Source organism: Podarcis vaucheri (genome assembly GCF_965113315.1).
Source record: "Podarcis vaucheri genome assembly, chromosome: 8".
NCBI classification, from domain to species: Eukaryota; Metazoa; Chordata; class Lepidosauria; order Squamata; family Lacertidae; genus Podarcis; species Podarcis vaucheri.
The window spans coordinates 4,610,796-4,633,405 of record NC_138766.1 but is presented as its reverse complement, the minus strand read 5'-3'; the positions used below and the strand labels follow the sequence as shown (position 1 = coordinate 4,633,405).

The 22,610-nt window shown below is 45.7% G+C and overlaps 1 protein-coding gene across 1 annotated transcript in view; it reads left to right on the top strand.

The window, feature by feature from the left end:
• Positions 1 to 10,448: 10,448 nt before the first annotated feature.
• Positions 10,449 to 22,610, top strand: part of SLC24A3 (solute carrier family 24 member 3) — a gene marked incomplete at its 5' end in the record, with an annotated part of 155,135 nt that continues 142,973 nt past the window's right edge. Inside the window, one exon of the mRNA XM_082234402.1 lies at positions 10,449 to 10,611. Coding sequence (XP_082090528.1) covers positions 10,449 to 10,611 — 163 coding nt within the window. The remainder of the gene's footprint in view (positions 10,612 to 22,610) is intronic.

Below are 22,610 nucleotides of genomic sequence, written 5' to 3'. Positions count from 1 at the left end.
CCTCCAGCAGGGCTGTTCTGCCCGCAAAGATATACCAGCACAATGGCTAAAAGCAGGCAGGGTCAAGGGCAGGATGGGGTTGGAACAAAGCAGGAACACACTTATGCCCTAACCTACATTCCTCCAAATTGCAGACATGACTCCATCAGTGGTGCAACTTTGCATCAGCCCTAGATCTGGTGCAAGAAAATCCCCACCCGTAGACTTAAGTGGGAGCGGGAAATGTAAATGGCCAGCCCTGCAACGATAGCTGCCCTGCCCACACCACCACCACAGAATGTAAAATATGGTGTAACTCGGCGCCCTGTGCCCTCCCACACCCTCCACACCACATAGGATTTATACTGGACCACGCACAATTACACTTCTTAATGGTTGCATTTTTGCCACATTACTGCCATCTGGAGCTGCACAGTTGCTGTTTCACACAACAAAAGTGGAGCCCTCACCCCAAAGAACAATTGCAGAATGAAAAGCTGCAGGATTTCAGCAGAAAGCTTGGGACGGCGCAAGTGTTGCACCCTCCTGATGGACTGGGCAGCGGTCAGTCCCTTTGCTGGCCAGCATCTATTCAAGGGAGTCTCTCTTTTCAAACTAGCCGCAACTTGGGATCAGAGATAAGGCAGAGGAACGTGAAGCAGGAGACCACTGTGTCCCTTCACCCTCCTGTCCTTGCAGGGAGACCGTCTGGCCAACCTGTGTGGCTTCAGCAGTACTTTCCCCCCTCCCTCGTCCCCCCTCCCTCCCTCCCTCCTTGGTGGGTGGGGGCGGCAGCACCCTCCCCCTCTCGGCCTGCCTCCCTTCACTGGCCATGAGAAGAAGGCACCACCACCTCAGCCCCAAAGGCCCAGGCTGGGCAAGTCTTGCCTCCCTGTGGCTCTGGCCTTGATGTGAGAGCCTGTCATGAAGCTGCCTGGCTGCGCCCCCTCATAAATTTGTATCCAGGGCCCCCCACGCTACACTACTTCTAAGGGCCCAGATCCTTGAGGGATTGCTGGCTCCCTAGAATGCCTGCCCAAATATTAAGGTCCAGTAGGGACACCCTCTTAATGGAGGGTTTGATATGGGAAATATGACATTCTCAGAAGATTCAACTGGCACAAACCCTGATAGGTTTCAAACATCAGTTAAAAACGTTTGTCCAAGCTTTTGATTAAGGTGGCTGTGGAGGTGGGTAGCTGCTTTCACAGAATCTGTTGATTTAAACTGCTTCTTTTATGTGACTGATAAATGTATTATGCATTATTTTTGAATGTTGCACCCCTCTCTGGGGTAGTTTTCAATGAAGAGCAGACCATATATTGCCTAGATAAGGAACAATAAAACAAATAACTGCCTTCCCTACACAGGTTTCTGCACACTTGCATGCTCCATGGAAGACGATTATTGGGTAGATGAGACCCCTGGGATGCTGCTGTCAAGCAACTCCACACAAAGGTGCAGAAGCCCTGCTGGCACCCCCACATATGTTTCAGAATCTCCTCCATCCTGGAGGCTACCATTGCCTCGAGTTGTTCCTTTGTTGCTGGAGGTTGGGAGACGGGATCCTTTGCCGCCATCATAACACAGTCTGGCTTCAGTAGGCTTCATGATGCAATGCTGCATGGAACTGGACTGAGGAGGAATGATAGAGACTGTTTTATCATTCAGACTCTTCCTTTCCTTTTCCTTTTGTTTATTTTTCTTGGGGCTAGGGAGCTTGGTATTATTTTTGATCATATCAGATTTCACCTTTACTTACTTATCTTTTTCAGTGATCAACTATTGCTAAAAAATAAAAAAAAACCTTGCTGTTGATTCTGATTATATTTTAGTTCCTCCCTAATTTTGTCCTGAAAGGATTACTGTAATCTCTGTACAGTATAATCCTATACATGTTAACATAGACGTAAATTCAGTGGGACTTGCTCCCAGGTAAACGTGCATTGGATTACCGTCTTAATCAGTCTCCCCTATTTCCAGCTTAAGTTTCTTGTTTTTGCTTTGAATTGTACCACTCACCTGCTTGTCTTCTGCATGCAGATGTGGCGATGTTTCTGCATGTTTCAAAACAAATTCACTCCACTGGTTACTTTTCCTATGTAAGAATCAGTGACTTACCTTCAAATGTACTCATTCTCTTTAGCTTTTACTAGTATTTGAGCTCTGACCTCTCTACAGTTCTCCTCCTTGGTTTCTGTGTATTTCAGGCTCTTTGTACCTTGAAAATGTCATGAAACAAGCAAATCTAAGGGCAGAGCACAGTGCAATAACCTGTCAATTTAAAACAACCATGATTCATTTATATTTCTGAGTTGAGGTGCATACAATTGCATCATAAAACATATTGTTCTTGGTCTTTTCCAGTTTTTAGTCTAATTTATTTATTTAGTTATTTATTTATTTATTTATATTTATATATATTAGTATTATATATTTATTATTTCTTTACAATTCTATCTCAATTAGATTGTGCAGAACTTTTCCTTTTATGGGTTGAAAATACAGTCATCTTCTACCCCCCTTCTTTCTCCCCCCTCTCTCTCGCCACATCCTTCTCCTCTCACAGTGCCCATGATAACAGTGTCTCACACCAAATTTAACAGACCTGTAGACAGGACTCTATCAACTGAAAAGAGAGACTCTATATGTATTGAAAATATTTCAGTGAAAACAATTTTAAAAAAGAAAATAATCTCTTCTTTTTAAGCACATGAATAGTAACAATTATAGTAATATTTTAATTAATTCATTTTGAAATGTTATGTATCCCACTGTTTCACTGACTCAGGAAGGCATGCAGTAGATTGCAGTAAAAGGAAATAGGTGAATATTGTCTTATTTAAAAGCTTTTTTCCTCAATTTGCATTAGTCTGTCATAGAGGGAGTAGGTGGTGCTGTGGTCTAAACCACTGAGCCTCTTGGGCTTGCCAATTGCAAGGCTGGTGATTTGAATTCCCACAATGGGCTGAGCTCCCATTGCTCGCTCCCAGCTCCTGCCAACCTAGCAGTTTGAAAGCCCACCTGTGCAAGTAGATAAATAGGTACCACTGCGGCAGGAAGGTAAACAGCGTTTCCATGTGCTCTAGTTTCCACCACAGTGTCCTGTTGCGCCAAAAGCGGTTTAGTCCTGCTGGGCACATGACCCGGAAAGTTGTCTGTGAACAAACGCCGGCTCCCTCAGCCTGAAGCAAGATGAGCACCACACCCCATAGTCAAGTTTGGCTGGACTTAACCATCTAGGAGTCCTTTACCTTTACCTTTGTCATCAAAATGAAGTGTGAGTCCTATAATTACAGAACAATAAATATGGGTTTTTTTGTTTTGTTTTTAAACCCTTTTGAAAATGAATTCAGCTGAACAATTTTCTAAAGCTGCCAGTGTATCAGATCCTGCTTTCCACAGGATCCTTTGATCAAAACATTTGGGTCATGTGTTGCTTTCATGGAAACCATGGCAACAGCACCATCAGTAATCTGGTTCTTCCTCATAGCCAAGGCTCTAAGGCAGAATTTGTGGCAAGTGCCCCAAGTATATCATAGACTGGCTGAGGGAGTTAGATGCTGGATACATAACAGCTATAAAGTATAAATATAACTGGGATGGGAGTAAAGTCATGGAAGCGATTCTGAATGAGCGTTGTAGAGTAAAAAATGTCCATAGAATCATAGAATAGAATCATAGAATCATAGAGTTGGAAGAGACCACAAGGGCCATCGAGTCCAACCCCCTGCCAAGCAGGAAACACCATCAGAGCACTCCTGACATATGGTTGTCAAGCCTCTGCTTAAAGACCTCCAAAGTAGGAGACTCCACCACACTCCTTGGCAGCAAATTCCACTGTCAAACAGCTCTTACTGTCAGGAAGTTCTTCCTAATGTTTAGGTGGAATCTTCTTTCTTGTAGTTTGGATCCATTGCTCCGTGTCCGCTTCTCTGGAGCAGCAGAAAACAACCTTTCTCCCTCCTCTATGTGACATCCTTTTATATATTTGAACATGGCTATCATATCACCCCTTAACCTCCTCTTCTCCAGGCTAAACATGCCCAGCTCCCTTAGCCGTTCCTCATAAGGCATCGTTTCCAGGCCTTTGACCATTTTGGTTGCCCTCCTCTGGACCCGTTCCAGTTTGTCAGTGTCCTTCTTGAACTGTGGTGCCCAGAACTGGACACAGTACTCCAGGTAAGGTCTGCCAGTTACAAATCCACTGAGTGGTAGCATAGTCAAAACCACATTTTACCAGCTTCTTTACAAGAATATCATGGGGCACCTTGTCAAATGCCTTGCTGAAAACAAGGTAGGCTACATCCACTGCGTTCCCTTCATCTACCAGGCTTGTCATTCTGTCAAAAAACAAGATCAGGTTAGTCTGACATGACTTATTTTTCAGAAATCCATGCTGACTATTGGTGATCACAGCATTCCTTTCTAGGTGCTCACAGACTGTTTGCTTAATGATCTGCTCCAGAATCTTCCCTGGTATTGATGTCAGACTGACTGGGCGGTAATTATTTGGGTCCTCTCTTTTCCCCCTTTTGAAAATAGGGACGACATTTGCCCTCCTCCAGTCTGCCGGGACTTCGCCTGTTCTCCAGGAATTCTCAAAGATGACTGCCAGTGGTTCTGAGATCACATCTGCCAGTTCTTTTAATACTCTTGGATGCAGTTCATCTGGCCCTGGAGACTTGAATACATCTAGACTAGCCAAGTATTCTTGTACTATTTCCTTAGTTATTCTGGGCTGTGTTTCCTTTGCTGAATCATTTGCTCCAAATTCTTCAGGTCGGGCATTGTTTTCTTTATCGGAGAAGACTGAGGCAAAGAAGGCATTGAGGAGTTCAGCCCTTTCTGTGTCCCCTGTTTGTATTTCACCATCTTCTCCTCTGAGTGACCCCACTGTTTCTTTGTTCTTCCTTTTGCTACGGACATACCCATAAAAGCCTTTTTTGTTGCTTTTAACCTCTCTAGCATTCTGTGAGTCTGCGTGCTGTTTGCTCCATTTGGTCTATGGCATTTGGATGATCATCTTCATCAATTGATAGACTCCTACCTTCAGGAGCACTGTCTCCCTCCCCCACATTAGTCAGTTTAAAGCCCTCCTGATGAGATTTCTGAGATTTTTGGTAAAAACATTCCTCCCAACCGTTGTGAGGTGCAGCCCATCGCTTGCCAGAAGTCCATCTTCAAGAAACTGCAGTCCGTGATCTAAGAATCCAAACCGTTCCTGTTTACACCATTTAAGAAGCCAGCTGTTCACTTCCACTATTTTTCCCTCTCCCTGGGCCACGTCGTTCAACTGGGAGGACAGATGAGATGACAATTTGTGCATTTAGTTGCTTCAATTTCCTGCCCAGAGCCTCGTAGTCTCTTTTGATCTTCTGGAGGCTATTGCTTGCAGTGTCATTGGTTCCCACATGAACCAAGAGGAAGGGATATTTGTCAGTGGGTTTTATGATTCCTTGCAGTCGTTCAGTTACATCTTGGATCTTAGCCCCGGGGAGACAGCACACTTCCCGAGACATCTTGTCTATCTATCTTGTCTATCTATTACTGGCAGCCTGCTGTGAGGGAGAGGGATCAGATTCCCTGTAGCCTGACAGAAACCCAGCCAGATGGACAGGGCATTATTATTATTATTATTATTAATGCTGAGGGTGTGTGTGTGTAAATGGAGCTTGATGTGTGCAAGAGCAGCAGTCCTTCTGTGGCTGGCTTGCTCAGATTCTCTGAACTGTGGGGGGACAGGCCTCTCAGAGCACACAAGTGGGATGGTTGCTGCTGCAAGGGTGTATGAGACAGTCTGAGGAAAGGGACAGTCTGTCAGGTGTGCTGGAACACTCACGGGCAAGGCTGGGCGGAGATGGGAGGGAGGGCTGGTCAGATGGGTTGCCAGTGGAAGGAGTGTGTCATGCAGGGTGGATTTCCCCTGCAGCAGCCAAGCCATTGATCCTGATAGACTCAGCAGTATTGGGGGGGGGGGCATTTCCTGGTGTGGGACTGCATTCTGCACATGCTGCATGCACAATGGGAGATGTTCCACTTTGCTACATACAGCCCTCTAACTGTTGTATCAATGACTGTGTCTTGGAGTTGAGTGGAATGGGAACTTCCTTTTTTTGGAATAAATGTTATTAGATTTTATAAAGAGATACAGGCTGTTCAGTGGAGTTTGCCATGTGGGGTTGAGTCCACAGGGGCGCCATGTAATTTGCACCCACCCACCCAACTCAAACGCCCACATCCTGCTTCACAGATTCTGGTCTTTTGAGTCTGGGCCAGGTATAAAGATCTTTTGGAGAGGAACACTCCACTATGGTTATCACCCTTAGAGGACTGCGCTAAAAAGAAATTAATATGAAGGTGGGTTGGGGTACCGATAGAGATTAACTAAGTAGCACTCAAAGTGGGTGGAAACTTAAAAAGCAGGAAAAATACAATGATGGGTGACCGGTTGGTTCCACTATCATCAGATACATGAGCTATATTAAAAAGATGTGTTGACTGGCTTTTAATGAACAAAGGTTGGATTTTGAAAGGAGATTGTTGGAGGGTAAAGAGAAATTAATTTCTAAAATGTATAAATTGTCATTAGAATGGGAAACAAAAGATGAACTGGTGAAGTCAGTGATGACATATTGGACTAAAGATTTAGGATATAATATTATGACTGCATAGAAGGGACGCGGGTGGCGCTGTGGGTTAAAGCCTCAGCGCCTAGGACTTGCCGATCGAAAGGTCGGTGGTTTGAACCACTGCGGCGGGGTGCGCTCCCGTCGTTTGGTCCCAGCGCCTGCCAACCTAGCAGTTCGAAAGCACCTCCGGGTGAAAGTAGATAAATAGGGACCTCTTACCAGCGGGAAGGTAAACGGCGTACCGTGTGCTGCGCTGGCTTGCCAGATGCAGCTTGTCACGCTGGCCACGTGACCCGGAAGTGTCTGCGGACAGTGCTGGCTCCCGGCCTTTAGAGTGAGATGAGCGCACAACCCTAGAGTCTGTCAAGACTGGACCGTACGGGCAAGGGGTACCTTTACCTTATTATGACTGCATGGGAGAAACTATGGAGAGTGAATTTGAAATTCACTATGTGCTACACTGTGAAAGAAAATTATATGAGAATGATGTATAGGTAGTATTTAATGTATAAAACAGCATCAACTACTTGTTGGAAGTGTAAGTGGTCTGAGGGGTCATTTTATCATATATGGTGGACTTGTGGCAAGGTTAAAGGTTTTTGGGACATGATATACAATGAATTGAAAAAGATGTTTAAATTGACCATTCTAAAAAAACTGAAGCCTTTTTGTTGGGGATAATAGGGACGGTAAATCCCCAAAAGCTGAAAACTGTTTTATGTATGCAAAAACTGCAGCTAGAACTTTATATGCACAAAAATGGAAAGATGAAGTCAAAGAGACTCCCAACTAAGGATGAATGGCTTATAAAACTGATGGACTATGCAGAAATGGTGAAACTGACTGCTGAAATAAGAGGACAAAATGATATTTTCAAAGAAGAATGGAGGCCATTGATGGACAACCTATTGAATTATCATTCTTATATGAAATCACGTGCAGGATTTGAGATATGAGCAATGGAAGAATGTAGAGAATGGATTTTGGGGGCTTAGAAAATAAACATAGATGTGTTTTAATGCAGCTATTAAAACAATCCAGGAAGGAGGGACGGGAAGTCAAGAAGATGTGTAACAAAAAAATAATATACATGATTGGAGTTGTGAAATAATTTGGAAAATTTAATAAAAACGATTATAAAAAAGAGAGATCACAGATTCTGCTGCATTTATTCCTTTTTTGTGGCTGCATGTGTATTTCCCCCCTCCCAGGCCTTCTCTCCTAACCCCTCCCCCATGTCATTTGAGGACATGACTGCTCTCTTCTGTCTTGAATGGCAGTGTTTGTGTGTATCAGATCTTTTCTAATATGTGGCTACTTACAACAACTCCTTAGCTCAGGGGTAGGCAAACTAAGGCCCGTGGGCTGGATGCGGCTCAATCGCCTTCCCAATCCAGCCCGCTGACGGTCTGGGAATCAGTGTTGTTTTTACATGAGTAGAATGTGTCCTTTTATTTAAAATGTATCTCTGGGTTATTTGTGGGGCATAGGAATTCGTTCATATTTTTTCCCCAAAACATATTCCAGCCCACCACATGGTCTGAGGGACAGTGGACCAGCCCACGGCTGAAAAGGGTTGCTGACCCCTGCCTTAGATGATGATTTTGTACCACTGACAGTGGGTTCTGAATATAATCTCTTGGATTGTTAATATTTAAATAGCAAGAGGGCTATAAAAAGCTTCTATGAATATAGATGAATATTTTAAAGACAGGCTTTAACCATCTGTTGGCAAGCACTGCTTACTATGGTGTCTTTTTAAATTGTGGCGGATCCCTGAGGAAGAAGTGCTGCTTGAAACACATTGGGGGAATGTCTTTAGAAAAACTTTGAAGAAAAAGGAAACTATAACAAACAACTTTGATTTACTGCCTTCTCAGTGTGTTTCTGAGCACAATTCAAAGTGTTGGTGCTGATCTTTAAAGCCCCAAACAGTCTCAGCCCACTATACCTGAAGGAGCGTCTCCACCCCATCACTCAGCCCAGACACTGAGGTCCTCCTCCAATGGCCTTCTGGCAGTTCCCTCCCTGCGAGAAGCGAGGTTACAGGGAACCAGACAGAGGGCCTTCTTGGTAGTTGTGCCTGCCCTGTGGAACGCTCTCCCATCAGGTGTCAAGGAAATAAAGAACTATCTGACTTTTAGAAGACATCTGAAAGCAGCCCTGTTTAGGGAAGCTTTAATGTTTGATGCTTTATTATGTTTTATATATTCTGTAAGCTGCCCAGAGTGGCTAGGGAAACCCAGCCAGATGGGTGGGGAATCATCATCATCACCATCAACATCCCCTACTCAAGTTGCTGGTGTCAATAAATTCATATTGATAATTTCTGATGTTTTATTCATATCAAAATCCAGTTTTAAGGTGTCAGTATTCCCATCTTTGTGTCTGAGGCTTCCTTATCCACCCTATTTTCCCAAGAGGAAAAGTCATGCCCTCCCTTGGAGACAGGCTGGCTCGAACCGGCTGCAGCGTGTGACTGCAGCTGCAGGACCCCCTGGGACAGCATGGAGGATGCTAAGGAGCAACTGTCAGCTCTGTGAGAGTTGACACCCCACGTCCTCTTTGCCACTGCAAGGCCATCCAGCCAGACCACTTAGACCCCCTGCCTGTTTCACGGGTAATGTTAGGGGCTGCCCAGGCCCCGGGGCTTTTGTTCTTGACCCTTCCTGCTCTATTTTAATAGATTGCTAAAAATATTTTTATATCTTGATTTTATTCTGTGAATCACCCTGAGACCCCGGGTCTAGGGTGGTATATAGATTCTAATAATAATAATATTTATACATATTTATAAATACTGCCTGGGTGCAGTGCTAGTGAGACTCCCACCCTCCAGCCATGTTGATGCAAATTGTATGCAAATCTGTGCCCTGAGCCTGTGCTCCCGCCATTTACATCCCCACCAACATCCCCCTCTGTTCCATGTAATATTCCTCAAAGAACAGACACTCTCTTGGATCTGCTTGTGCCAGTTGTACCAGCCCTGATCTGGAGTGAAGGAAATCTTACCTTGTAAAAAATCGCTCGCTCTCGGGGTTTCCCCCCCAATGGCCAATGCAGAATTCATAAAATGAAATGTTTTAAGGGCTCAGCTTTGCCACCTTTACCACACCTGTTTAGCGGGGAGGGGGTCACCAGGGCTCTCTCCGGACTGGTTCACACGTGCAGCTGATGACAGCAGCATCAGACAGTGCGTGAACGAGCCAACCCGGACCTGACACCACGGAGAGAAGTCTTGGATCTCCACTGCCCGCTTCCCCGAACGGAACACTGGTCGGCCGAGCGTTCACACGTTCAGCCGCCCGCCGCCCCAAATGGCGAGCAAGCGAGGCGTGTAGCAGGTTGCGAGGGGAAAGGGGCGCCCCGGGACGCCTCCCGTCTCGGTCCGAAATCCACCAAGGGCCGGGGCCAAGCCAGGGCGCGCGGGGGACGCATTCTGGCTGCCGGCACTGGGGGTCCCCCAAGCTCTGCCCGGCGCTGCTGCTCCATCTTCCAGGAGCGAAGGGGACCCGCGCCCAGCCCTCCGCCCGAAGCTGCGGTGGAGGCCGCGCTTGCCAGGCGCCGAGGAGGCGGAGCGACGGGCGAGCGCCCCCCCCGACCCCCGTCTCTCGGTTGGGGCTGCCGGGCCGGCCGAGCGCTCGCCCCCGCCGCCGAGGAGCCCAGCCCAGGGCGCAGCGCCTCCTCGCCCCCGCCGCCGCGCCGCCTGGCGCTCTCCTCCCGGCAGCGGCGCGGGGAGGCGGCGCCGAGGCGAGGCGGCACGGCCGGGCTCTCCGGGCAGGCAGGCGGGCAGGCGGGCAGCGGCGCTTGTGGGCTGGCGCGGCGGGTCGGGCCGAGATGCTGCTGCTGCGGCCGCCGAGCAAGAGCCCCGCTCGCCGGCGGAGGAGGGAGCGGCTGGCCGGCCAGCTGGGGCTCCTGGCCTCGCTGCTCCTGCTGCTCCTGCTGCTCCTGCTGCTGCTGCTGGCGGGCCAGCGGGCGGCGCGCCCGGACGTCGCGGCCGGTGAGTGGGGGGCGCGGGGGGCCGGGCGGGCGGGCCGGGGATCGCGGGGTCCTGGCGGCGAGAGGCTCCCCTCGAGAGACGCCCCCCATCTCGCCCTCGCTTGCCCTCCCTCGCGGGGCGCGGGGCTTCTGCCCGGATTCCTCCTTCCGCCGGAGAGAGCGGCGGTCCCCTTCCGGCTGCGCCTTAAGTTTCCCGGCGCCTCCATTCCCCGCGTGCTGGGAGCCCAGCCTCTGCCCCACGGCGTCTGCCTCTGCCAGCCGCGAAGGGGGCTGTGGAGGGGCTGGACAGAGGGAAGCACGACCCCGCCGTCCAAGAGACAAGGGGGACAGATTTGGGGCAGATCGGACCCATGCAGGACAAAAGCCTCCCCTCCCCAGAGGTTTTTCCTGCGGGAGCCCCATTGCCGTGGGGGGCAGGAGTGCCACAGCCCCCATTCCTTGCCCCCTGGCCTGCGCCCCATGTGGCTGATGCTCGGTGGGAGGCGAGTCTCCATTGGGGTTTCCACCTGAACTGAAATCTCTTGAGCTGGTCCTGCCAAGTCCGCCTTTCTTCTCACCGGCTAATTGTGAAAAGTAGTGTACAGAAAAGGCAGGGTTTGGCTGGAATCACAGTAGTTTCAGTGGCCTTGTTAAGCACACCTAAGGCTGGGTGGACAGCGGGCAGCCTGCATATGCCCCCATTCAAACAAGGGCCCAGGTATGTGACTTGATACATGTTTTTAAGGCGCCTACAAATATACCTGGGGAAGCAAAGCTGCCTTGTACAGAGTCAGCCAAGCAATCCATCTAGCTGAGCACTGTTGGCACTGACGGAGGTGGCTCTCCAGGCAGGGATCTTTCCCATTCCTACCTGGGGGGCCCCCAGTGCTTGCCAGTCTAACAGAGTCCAAAGGTGGGCAAATTAAAAGGGCCTCCAATGCCGGTCTTAAAGCGCAAACAATTTCATGTGGGCACTGGTGGATCCTTTGGGGTACCTGGCCCCAAACTATTCAAGGCCTTAAAACTCGCACTTTGAACTGGGGCCAGAAATGCAGTGGTGAGAAGTGCAGCTGGTATAGAATAGGCATGCTATGTTCTAATCACCTGGTCCCAACAAGCACACGAAGGGATGCAGTTGCACCAGCTGAGACTTCTGGATCGTCTTTAAAGCTGGCCCGTTGTAAAGTGCATTACGTCCACAGCTAGCCTGGGTGCATGGCTGCAGCTGTGTCCACACGCCAGCCTAAGATGGCAAAAGTCACTCCTGAATGCTGCCTGCACAGGTCTTGAATCCAGAAGTAACCCCCTCCCCCCGCAAACTGCAGATGTGGTCCTTCAGATGGAGTGGATTTCCCTCCAGAGCTGGTGACACCTCTTCATCCAGATCAGCCAGTTTCCCTGCCCATAGCACCTCTGCCTAGATTAGGCTTCAGCATATTCACCCTCATCCATCCCAAACCCGCCTCCAGACACCTGTCTGCTCAAGAGTGTCACTGCCTCCCTGCAAAAGGTGAAAGAGAGTCCACCCCACAGCCTGCAGTTAATGGAAGCAAACTTTTCTCCTCTATAACTGACAACCTGTCAGTTTCAGGGGGCACTTTTCAGAGCCAGCCTCCATTGGTGAATGTGGGTTACAGTTCTGTGTTGTGGCAGCAGCTGGACATTTTCTGGAGTTGCAAATGTTACTGTTTAGCTACAGTTGCATAACTCTAGTGGAAAGGCTGTTCGTTAGATTTCTTTTGTAATCTCCTCTGTTAGATTTTGTGAAGGGAAAGGCTTTTTGCAATGTACCACCTATCTTCGTACAAAGGAAAATCCCTCTGGCTTCAGCTATTGTCTATTTCTTCAATACAATGAGAGTCACTGACTCAGTGCACAGTTCTGGATTTTTGTAGGAAGATAATGAAATGTTTGGCTTTGGGAAAGTGAACTGACTGACAGTTTAATATCTTCATGTTGCAGTAGGATACTATCAAGCAATGCTGGGAATATGTTAAGAGGATTTTTTTAAAAAGAAGATATACAATCACTTTGATGGCTGAGGGACCCATGCTTAATTTCAGACACCTTTTGATTCTTCTTTCCAGTCACAACCACAAAATGTATTGAACATGAACATGCTATCTGCCAAATCCTGGCATGCAATCCATACTTGCATTGAAAATTAGGATGTGTAAGGCTAATCTACAACTGCACAAATAATAGCTGCAGTGATACAATAGAGTACTGTATACACTCCACATTGATTTATAAAATGGTTATTTGTACAAGGAAAGTTCATATATCCCTGTGCATGCAAGAAACATGCAAGGGGGGCATGTGAGTTAGTCCTTCCTTCTGATGCTGACGTGCCTGGTGGCCACATACCCATAGAGCCCCTTCTCACATTCATCAGATTGGCATGTGTGGTGGAGGGAGGGCTAGCCCACAGAGCCCCAACCCCTCTTGTTTGTTCCTTGAACGTAGCAGGTAGAGTACATGTGCCATCTGAAAACCCTTGAAATTACCAGGAAATGAAGCTTGCATTCAGCAAGCACAGATGATGTTTCTATCTACGTCTTGTTGTCTCCTTCTCCTTGTGCCCTCCATCTTTCCCAACACCAGGGTCTTTTCCAGGGAGTCTTCTCTTCTCATGAGGTGGCCAAAGTCTTGGAGCCTCAGCTTCAGGATCTGTCCTTCCAGTGAGCACTCAGGGCTGATTTCCTTCAGAATGGATAGGTTTGATCTTCTTGCAGTCCATGGGACTCTCAAGAGTCTCCTCCAGCACCATAATTCAAAAGCATCAATTCTTCGGTGATCAGCCTTCTTTATGGTCCAGCTCTCACTTCCATACATCACTACTGGGAAAACCATAGCTTTAACTATACGGACCTTTGTTGGCAAGGTGATGTCTCTGTTTTTTAAGATGCTGTCTAGGTTTGCCATCGCCTTTCTCCCAAGGAGCAGGCATCTTTTAATTTTGTGGCTGCTGTCACCATCTGCAGTGATCATGGAGCCCAAGAAAGTAAAATCTCTTACTGCCTCCATTTCTTCCCCTTCTATTTGCCAGGAGGTGATGGGACCAGTGGCCATCATCTTACTTTTTTTGATGTTGAACTTCAGACCATATTTTGCGCTCTCCTCTTTTACCTTCATTAAAAGGCTCTTTAATTCCTCCCCACTTTCTGCCATCAAGGTTGTGTCATCTGCATATCTGAGGTTGTTGATATTTCTTCCGGCAATCTTAATTCCGGTTTGGGGTTCATCCAGCCCAGCCTTTCACATGATGAATTCTGCATATAAGTTAAATAAGCAGGGAGACAGTATACAGCCTTGTCGTACTCCTTTCCCAATTTTGAACCAATCAGTTGTTCCATATCCAGTTCTAACTGTAGCTTCTTGTCCCACATAAAGATTTCTCAGGAGACAGATGAGGTGATCAGGCACTCCCATTTCTTTAAGAACTTGCCATAGTTTGCTGTGGTCGACACAGTCAAATGCTTTTGCATAGTCAATGAAACAGAAGTAGATGTTTTTCTGGAACTCTCTAGCTTTCTCCATAAACCAGCGCATGTTTGCAATTTGGTCTCTGGTTCCTCTGCCTTTTCGAAATCCAGCTTGCACTACTGGGAGTTCTCGGTCCACATACTTCTTAAGCCTGCCTTGTAGAATTTTAAGCATAACCTTGCTAGCAGGTGAAATGAGCGCAATTGTGCAGTAGTTGGATCATTCTTTGGCACTGCCCTTCTTTGGGATTGGGATGTAGACTGATCTTCTCCAGTCCTCTGGCCACTGCTGAGTTTTCCAGTATATGGTTCGGAATAATTCTTAGAATAAAGTTTATGTAATCTTTTAAGACACTAACTATAATGCTACTGAGACTTGATGAGGTATCAACTTACACCAAAGAACATGCACATTTGCAGATTTTATTTGGCCCATTCTATCCCAAATCAAACTCAACTAAATAAAGTAAACATGTGCTTCAGTCTTTGAAACCTCCATAGCTATTGATTATAACAGCTCCAGCTTTATTTCATTGAAATGAGTCTTCCCTAATGGGTGTCTCAGTCACTGTGCGGTGTGTGTTAGATTCAGACAAACCCCAGATCTCAAGACGAAGCAGGAGGCCTTAGAGATATTTTGAGCTTGTCAGAGGTGATTCAACATCTCTACAATGTTGGTGTGAGACAAAGAAGGGACCCCAAAGAGATCCAGGCATCAAAATTATGCGACAGAGAAGCATCTGCTAAACCTTTAAGCTTTACCCTAATGCCATAACACCAGGGTGCAATGATAGTGGAAAGGAGAGCAAACACCAAAGCAGAGATAGGATGTGAAGGAAAAGCTCTGTTGTAGCTCGCAGGTGTGTCCTGTAATCGAAGGGAATGACTGGGCCATTGTTCTCCAATCTGAGTGTTTCACGGGGAATGGAGCAGATTTGTGAGAATGAAACGTATATCTCTAAGCTTCTGGGAGATGCCAGGTTGAGGAGATGGCGAGAGAGCTCCTCTGTGATTATGATCAGTGGGATTTTTTTTTTACCTAGAAAATGAACCCCTTCTAGATTTTCTCAGCTCAAAATCAACTTTAAAGGTGCTTAACACAAAAGCCCCTTGATTTATTTTTTTGCAGCGTGGCAGGTTTCTTACCCACAGATACAACTGTGATGTTTTCCGACCAGTTGCCCACAAATCCCATGGGGAGATCAAGCAATTTCTTTTGCTTTTTTAAAGGAATATTTTTATTAACTTTTACATTTCGAATTAGACATCTTTTATTATACCATGTGTTCATTGACTTCACTCTCTCCCCTTCCAAGATTCATTTTACTTATCTACCATTCCTACATATTTTAATATATCCATCTAATTTAGTTTCCCTATCTTACATCAGTTCAAAATATACTGTTGAATTACTTTAATACTGCCAGTATTTTTTTCAATAACTCGACAAAAAAACCCCATTCTTCTTTAAATATCTGTTCTTCTTGTTCTGTTATTCTACTTGTTAGACCTGCTAATTCTGCATATTCTATCATCTTAAATTGCCAGTCTTCCTTACTAGTGACCTCTCTCACTTTCCATTTTTGGGCTAACAAAATCTGAGCAACTGTTGTTGCATATGTGAATAAGTTCTTCTTACCTTTACCACTGTATTTTAAAGCAATTTCTTTTGCACCCACCTTCAATGGGGTGCTTGTAAGAAACTACACCTGGAAACTGGTAACCTTGCTAGCAAATTTAATCCAATTATGAAAAAAAAGTATAGATAATTCCTTCTTAGAAGAAAACCCATATTTTACAGATATCCAGCACAAATGCCCTTGAATCTGTTTGCCTGTAATCTGGCAGGCTTTATCTCTGAAGGATTCTACTATGCCTTCAAATTTCACCCTCTTTGGGTGTGGGGAACAAAATAGATTTGGGCTTCTGAGCTGAATCTGGCAACCTCCAAACTGGTCAGCTTTACAAAGTGCTGAGTTGGGGTCAGTGCCCATGCCTATCAGGTCATAAGGTATTGTGGAATGTTTATGTACATTCCAGTTGCTCAAAAGATTTTAAAACTCAACAGTAGTTCCCAAGGCCAAGGGATAAGACAGTGTGCTGTTGGTAGAAAAGAATGCAGCAGAGAAAGGGTAGGGAACACAATCACATTGTTGGTCGGCTGTGTCTGTATATTTCAGTAGTGTGAGCATATTAGTATTGCATGTAAGTTGTGTATGTGAATGTAGATATGAAAAACACATCTACAAATTTCATGTCTCTTCACTTTGGGATTTTTGTGTGAAAAATGTGTTAAAGACTAGTCTTCCTGTATGCATCCTATCTTTCTTTGAAAACTGAGGCAATGATCCAGTCAAAGTTAAATGCATCCACATTTCATTGAATTTAGTTGGAGAAATGTAAGTACTTGTTTAATTTTTCCCATTTAAACAAATAAAATAAAAATGCTTATCTTTGGCTGGGCTTCTTTGATGTTCTTTGCTACATTGTTTTTCCCCTCTCTCAAAGTTATTGTACAAGCCTTCCAGTCTAAGAGAAGAATCTAGGGTTAGAAAAGTCAGGGATAAAAGCATGGTTATAAATACACATAGATCACTTGTATCTGTGCAAAGGACTTCCCTTATGAAAGATGTGCAGAGTACTTTCTGTTTTTGTTAGTTACTTACTTTACTACTACTGAATTGCAGCTATCTCTGGGGAAAGCCATGGAACAGAGTGCATCAACACTACAAAGCCATTTCTAGATAAGGAAGAAATTCACTGATCTTTCGCCAGCTATGTAGGGCAATGCTCTCTCTGATCTCTAGGTGGATTTTCCATGTACCGGCTCCCTGTAGTTTTCCCCATTTTGATGTCAAAAGATGTTTTAGGAATGAAGCAGAGGCAGGTGAGAATTCTGACCTGAGCTTGTGTAGCTTTTGTATTTTGATTCTCTGTGCTGTAAAGGTTTTGATAGTTTTGGGTGAAGCCTTGTGTCTGTACTTTGCTGAATCTTAGCTTCTAAGGAGCAGGTCTTACAAGAGGATTTTAAGATAGGCGAGTTCGCCTACCAGCCTCCTGCATATAAAACCAAGATAATGTAAGGGAAATTCATAAGGTGCCCACGTGAGCAGTTCTCAAACGAACAAACGGGTGGTGCTGGTGGGGTTTGGGCAGCTAGGCGGAGGCAGAAGAAGTTCAGCAGTAAGGCAAGAAACGCAAAATATTTGAGGAACACTGACCTACTCAAAATAGCAGTTGTATTGGGAGTGACTTCAGGATCACCCTGTAACTAGAGCTCTTGACACACTCCATGTGAACAACAGGCAGTAATAAGGGAGGGAGACTAACAACTTTCTAATGAGTAGAATTGTCTAAACTAAGGATGTCTTATTAAAATGTGTTTGGCTTATTTTTAAATTCTTCAAATATTTCATTCTCATATCCCCTGATTGTTACCAAGTTTTTACCCAAAGCCAAACCTTACGTTTGTAACAAGGGAATTGGCCCCAATGGTGGGAATTTCCCTTTTATGTTATGTGGTCCAAGTTCTGACCCCTATCCGCCTGTTGGTATACTTTTTTCTAGGCTAAACTTGAGCTGGTCCCATCAGTTGGCTTTGTAAAGTGTCCTATGACCCTTTATAGTTCTGAAGGGACTGCTCCTCTTACTTCCTGAGTCTTACAAAGATGCTGCTGTTGAGTCTTCCCAAGTTAATCATCTTGTTGTGGCAGGATGATCTTCAGCACAAGAGTGGCCTTTTAAAAACTCCTATTGATGTCAGCCGCTGTTGCATGCAGGTGAGAGCGGAGTGCAGGGTGGAGACCAAAGCTGGGCAAGCTACCCCAGAAGGAGCACAATGTGTCCCCTCACCAGAGATGCTACGCCTCCCCTAACACTCCATACATGGCCTTGACTGGCTGGCCAAACCAAACTAGGAGAAGGAAAACTCTGACCCTTAACCTCTGCTGCATTGTATCCTCAGCAGAAGGCTAAGGAGTAAACCCTGCACAAATCCGGGGTGGAGTCCCTGAGATCAGGCATGTCCAAAGTCCATTTCTAGGGCCTAATCCGGCCCCCCAGTTGGAAACCTCGACAACTGAAGCCTTCCATATTAAATATCTTTCGGATGATAGGCCAAAATTTCTTTCGGAAGTCAAAAGAAACAAAGATCATCAAGCTTGAGACAAAACAAAATGACTGTCTCGGTTTCTTTATCTTTCGTGGTTGGCTGTCTTAACTCTATTTTGTTCAGAAATTGTTTTATGGGTCTTTTTTATTACTATAACCCAAAGAAAAGCTCAACAACGTTGTGGGGTAAAATTATTTTTAAAAAGTTTCAATTCTAAAAAAAGGTCAACAACCTTGGTCGGTCCTTCACTTCATCAAATCTGGCTCTCTTTGAAAAAAGTTTGGACACCACTGCCTAAGATGGTTGGGTGCCTTCTGGCAACTCCTGCAGCCCAGTTGGTGCCAGATGTCTTCCTCTGCTTTCCTTTGGACCACATCAGCCAGGCCGAGAGAGGGGAGTCTTGTCATATGGGCTGCCCAAGACCTCCATACACACTGCCTCGGCTTGTGTCCTGGAGAGGTCACTTCAGTGCTGCTAGCACAGTAATTTGATTTCACCCTGGGAGGTGCACTCCTTAGTGTTTTGTGACAGATGGATGCCAACAACAAATTGAAGTTGGTGGGAAGAAAATTTATTGCACCATGTCTGGGTCTGGAGTCAAGGTCTGCTGTTGGCTGGAATGTGGCATGAGCTGAAGGAGTATAGCTGGTTCAGGGACCTGTGGCCCTCCAGATGTTTTTGGACAACAGCTCCTATCATCCCTGATGCTAGCTGCAGCTGATTGGAGTTCAAATCCTCCATCTGGCAGGCCACAGGCTCCCCACACCTGGAGTATAGAATATGGCATAAGTGTACTTTCCCCCCAATCTGACCACAACTCCACTCCCATCTTGGCCATTCCGTCAACATTTCTTCCCCAGTGGTCCAGCTGTGTTGGCGTATCTGGCTGCGCTATCAGCATATCTATCATGGGGGTGGCATATCTAGTGTTCTGCTGGCACGGAGGGGCTCTCACCAACCCTAAAGCCCCTAAACCAGCATAACTCCAGAATAGGGATTGTGTGCTTCTAGTCAGCATATCAAATAACATTCCTTTTATGCAGTAAGGTTGTGAATTTTAATTACCAGGGATGCAACGGAGAGATATTGCACAGATTTCCATTTTAGGGCACAGAGCAAGCAAATTGGGTTCAGTTGGGAGGAATTTTCACTCACAGCTGTTAGTATCTGTTCTGTGACATGTGTTTGCTAAAAAAGCAGGCACACATCAAGATTTTAAAGGAATTTGCAGTGAAAAATGATGTCTTCATAAAGCATATATTACTTCCTAGCATCACTAAAGGTTATCTGTATGCTACAATAAAGTATTAACAATATTTCTGCACCAAGACGACACAAATCCTGCCTAAAGAAAAGCTGATTTCTTCATACATTAGAATTTAAAAGCTGGACTCTCTGACTGGTAGTGATCCTCCCAGTCTCTCAAGCAGAAATCTTGCCTTGTCCTGCAACTGTTGATTCTTAACAGGAGGTGGGACTGTCTACATTCAAAGGAAGGGCTCTATCACTCATTCCTGCACACCTGAAGGAAATCAAGCAAATATGCCTGTATATTTTGCACCATTTCTTCTAATTTTGCTAGTCATGGAGAGAGGCATGAATTGCCCTGAGGGTGGTATATAAATTGAATAATGATGTTCACTAACTCCCTGCTCCTGTCCAGTTGAAATCTTACCTCTGACAATTTAGATGACAAAATCATCCCACGAAAACTGGAGGAAAGAATTGAAGGCTGCTCATGCTAGGATATAAACATTGCCTACCAGAATCCTTCTGATCATGGAAGTTAGATGAGCCAGTCCAATGCCATTGCCTGCTATAAAGGCTGCACTCCTTCTGGGACCCTTTGAAGCAAGTCATTACTCTGTCTCTGGCGCTTCTCAATAGTTTATTTGCTTGCTTCCCTGTTTGTCTTCCTGCTTGGTGGTTCCTACATCAACCTCTTGGCCCTTCAGCCATGGAAACTATAGCATTGGCTTGGCCTTGTGTTGGGCTAAAAGCTGCCTCTCGGATGGCTGCCTCTGTTTCCCGGCACCTGCAACTTATGTAGCTTGACAAATTGAGATGCTCCAAGACCAACTATTGAATCCCAACCTTTTACTTTTGTTAAGCTGACACAACCATAACATTTACAGTCATTTTCTAAAGAGTAAAGATGGTGAAGACAGCAAACCAAGTGGACGGGGACAAACAAAAGTCAATAGCAACTCTTTAAATGTCTTGTAAACTTTTTTGAAACCTAGGAAGTGGATCATAAATAGATATGACCTGACAATGTATTTTGCAGAGTGGGAGCAAAGGCTGCAAAAATAATACCCTATCACAACCTCACCATTCTTCATCTTTTGTTTATGGAACTTTGAACAAAAATGCTCCAGCCGAATTTGAAAGGGGTGTGTTGCATGCGTGAGTGTGCATATATTTTGTGCCAGGAGCTTCATCCATGGGGGACTTAAATTGCAGACCTTCTAAGAGCTGAGGTGGAGATGGGCTACTAACAATACCCCTCAATTGTAACTTTCTTCCTTCTGAAATTTGATAAAGACCCAGTTAAGTAGTTCCTGCAGAACCATCTTACTCAGCAAGCAGTTAGCGGCTGCAGATCAGCAGGATTTTTCAAATTAAAGATCTATTTAAATATAGTTTACGTGGGTTTTATTATATAGTAAATGTTTTTACTTCAGCCAGCTGGAGTGATTTTCTCTGCAAGTAGACAGTGTGTGTCTCACCCTCAGAGGGAGAAAAATAATTTGTGTTATATTGGAATCTGCCCAAAAAAATCTGCCCCCAAAATGCACTGGATATCCTTGAAAGGAAACGCACACTTGCAGAGCAGCTGAAAGAGACACAACAAAGATTATGCCAATCAAGCAAGCAGACTGGAAAGGACATGATGGTCACTGTGATTCCCACATCCCAAGGAGCAGATGGACAGATTCTTACAGTCTAAGCGTGACACTGCAAAGCTGCATCAAAGAGACTGCAAGGGGGCTTGTAGTGTAGGTATAGCCGCAGAGATGATGATGGGAAAGAGAGGGGCTGGAGTGGCTTTCCAGGGGGAAAGAGGAACAAGAAAGGACAAGCTTGTGTTCTATCCAAAGAAAGACACTGGTAATTTCAGCAAGGCATTCGACAAGGTGCCCCATGATATTCTTGTAAAGAAGCTGGTAAAATGCGGTCTTGACTATGCTACCACTCAGTGGATTTGTAACTGGCTGACTGACCGAACCCAAAGGGTGCTCATCAATGGTTCCTCTTCATCCTGGAGAAGAGTGACTAGTGGGGTGCCACAGGGTTCTGTCTTGGGCCCGGTCTTATTCAACATCTTTATCAACGACTTGGATGATGGACTCAAGGGCATCCTGATCAAATTTGCAGATGACACCAAACTGGGAGGGGTGGCTAACACCCCAGAGGACAGGATCACACTTCAAAACGACCTTGACAGATTAGAGAACTGGGCCAAAACAAACAAGATGAACTTTAACAGGGAGAAATGTAAAGTATTGCACTTGGGCAAAAAAAATGAGAGGCACAAATACAAGATGGGGGACACCTGGCTTGAGAGCAGTACATGTGAAAAGGATCTAGGAGTCTTGGTTGACCACAAACTTGACATGAGCCAACAGCGTGACGTGGCAGCTAAAAAAGCCAATGCAATTCTGGGCTGCATCAATAGGAGTATAGCATCTAGATCAAGGGAAGTAATAGTGCCACTGTATTGTGCTCTGGTCAGACCTCACCTGGAGTACTGTGTCCAGTTCTGGGCACCACAGTTCAAGAAGGACACTGACAAACTGGAACGTGTCCAGAGGAGGGCAACCAAAATGGTCAAAGGCCTGGAAACGATGCCTTATGAGGAACGGCTAAGGGAGCTGGGCATGTTTAGCCTGGAGAAGAGGAGGTTAAGGGGTGATATGATAGCCATGTTCAAATATATAAAAGGATGTCACATAGAGGAGGGAGAAAGGTTGTTTTCTGCTGCTCCAGAGAAGTGGACACGGAGCAATGGATCCAAACTACAAGAAAGAAGATTCCACCTAAACATTAGGAAGAACTTCCTGACAGTAAGAGCTGTTTGACAGTGGAATTTGCTGCCAAGGAGTGTGGTGGAGTCTCCTACTTTGGAGGTCTTTAAGCAGAGGCTTGACAACCATATGTCAGGAGTGCTCTGATGGTGTTTCCTGCTTGGCAGGGGCTTGGACTCGATGGCCCTTGTGGTCTATTCCAACTCTATGATTCTATGATTCTATGAATTTCAGGCCAGCGAGTTACAACATCCCAACCCCTTCTCATTCATAGTTGCACAGTGGACCGGTTTATGCTCATAGAATGGCATCCACTCTAATACAGTCAGCAACATTCATAATGTGAGAAGGTGGATCTGTACTTGTTGTTAGTCAAGGTGCCACGAATTCAGAGATT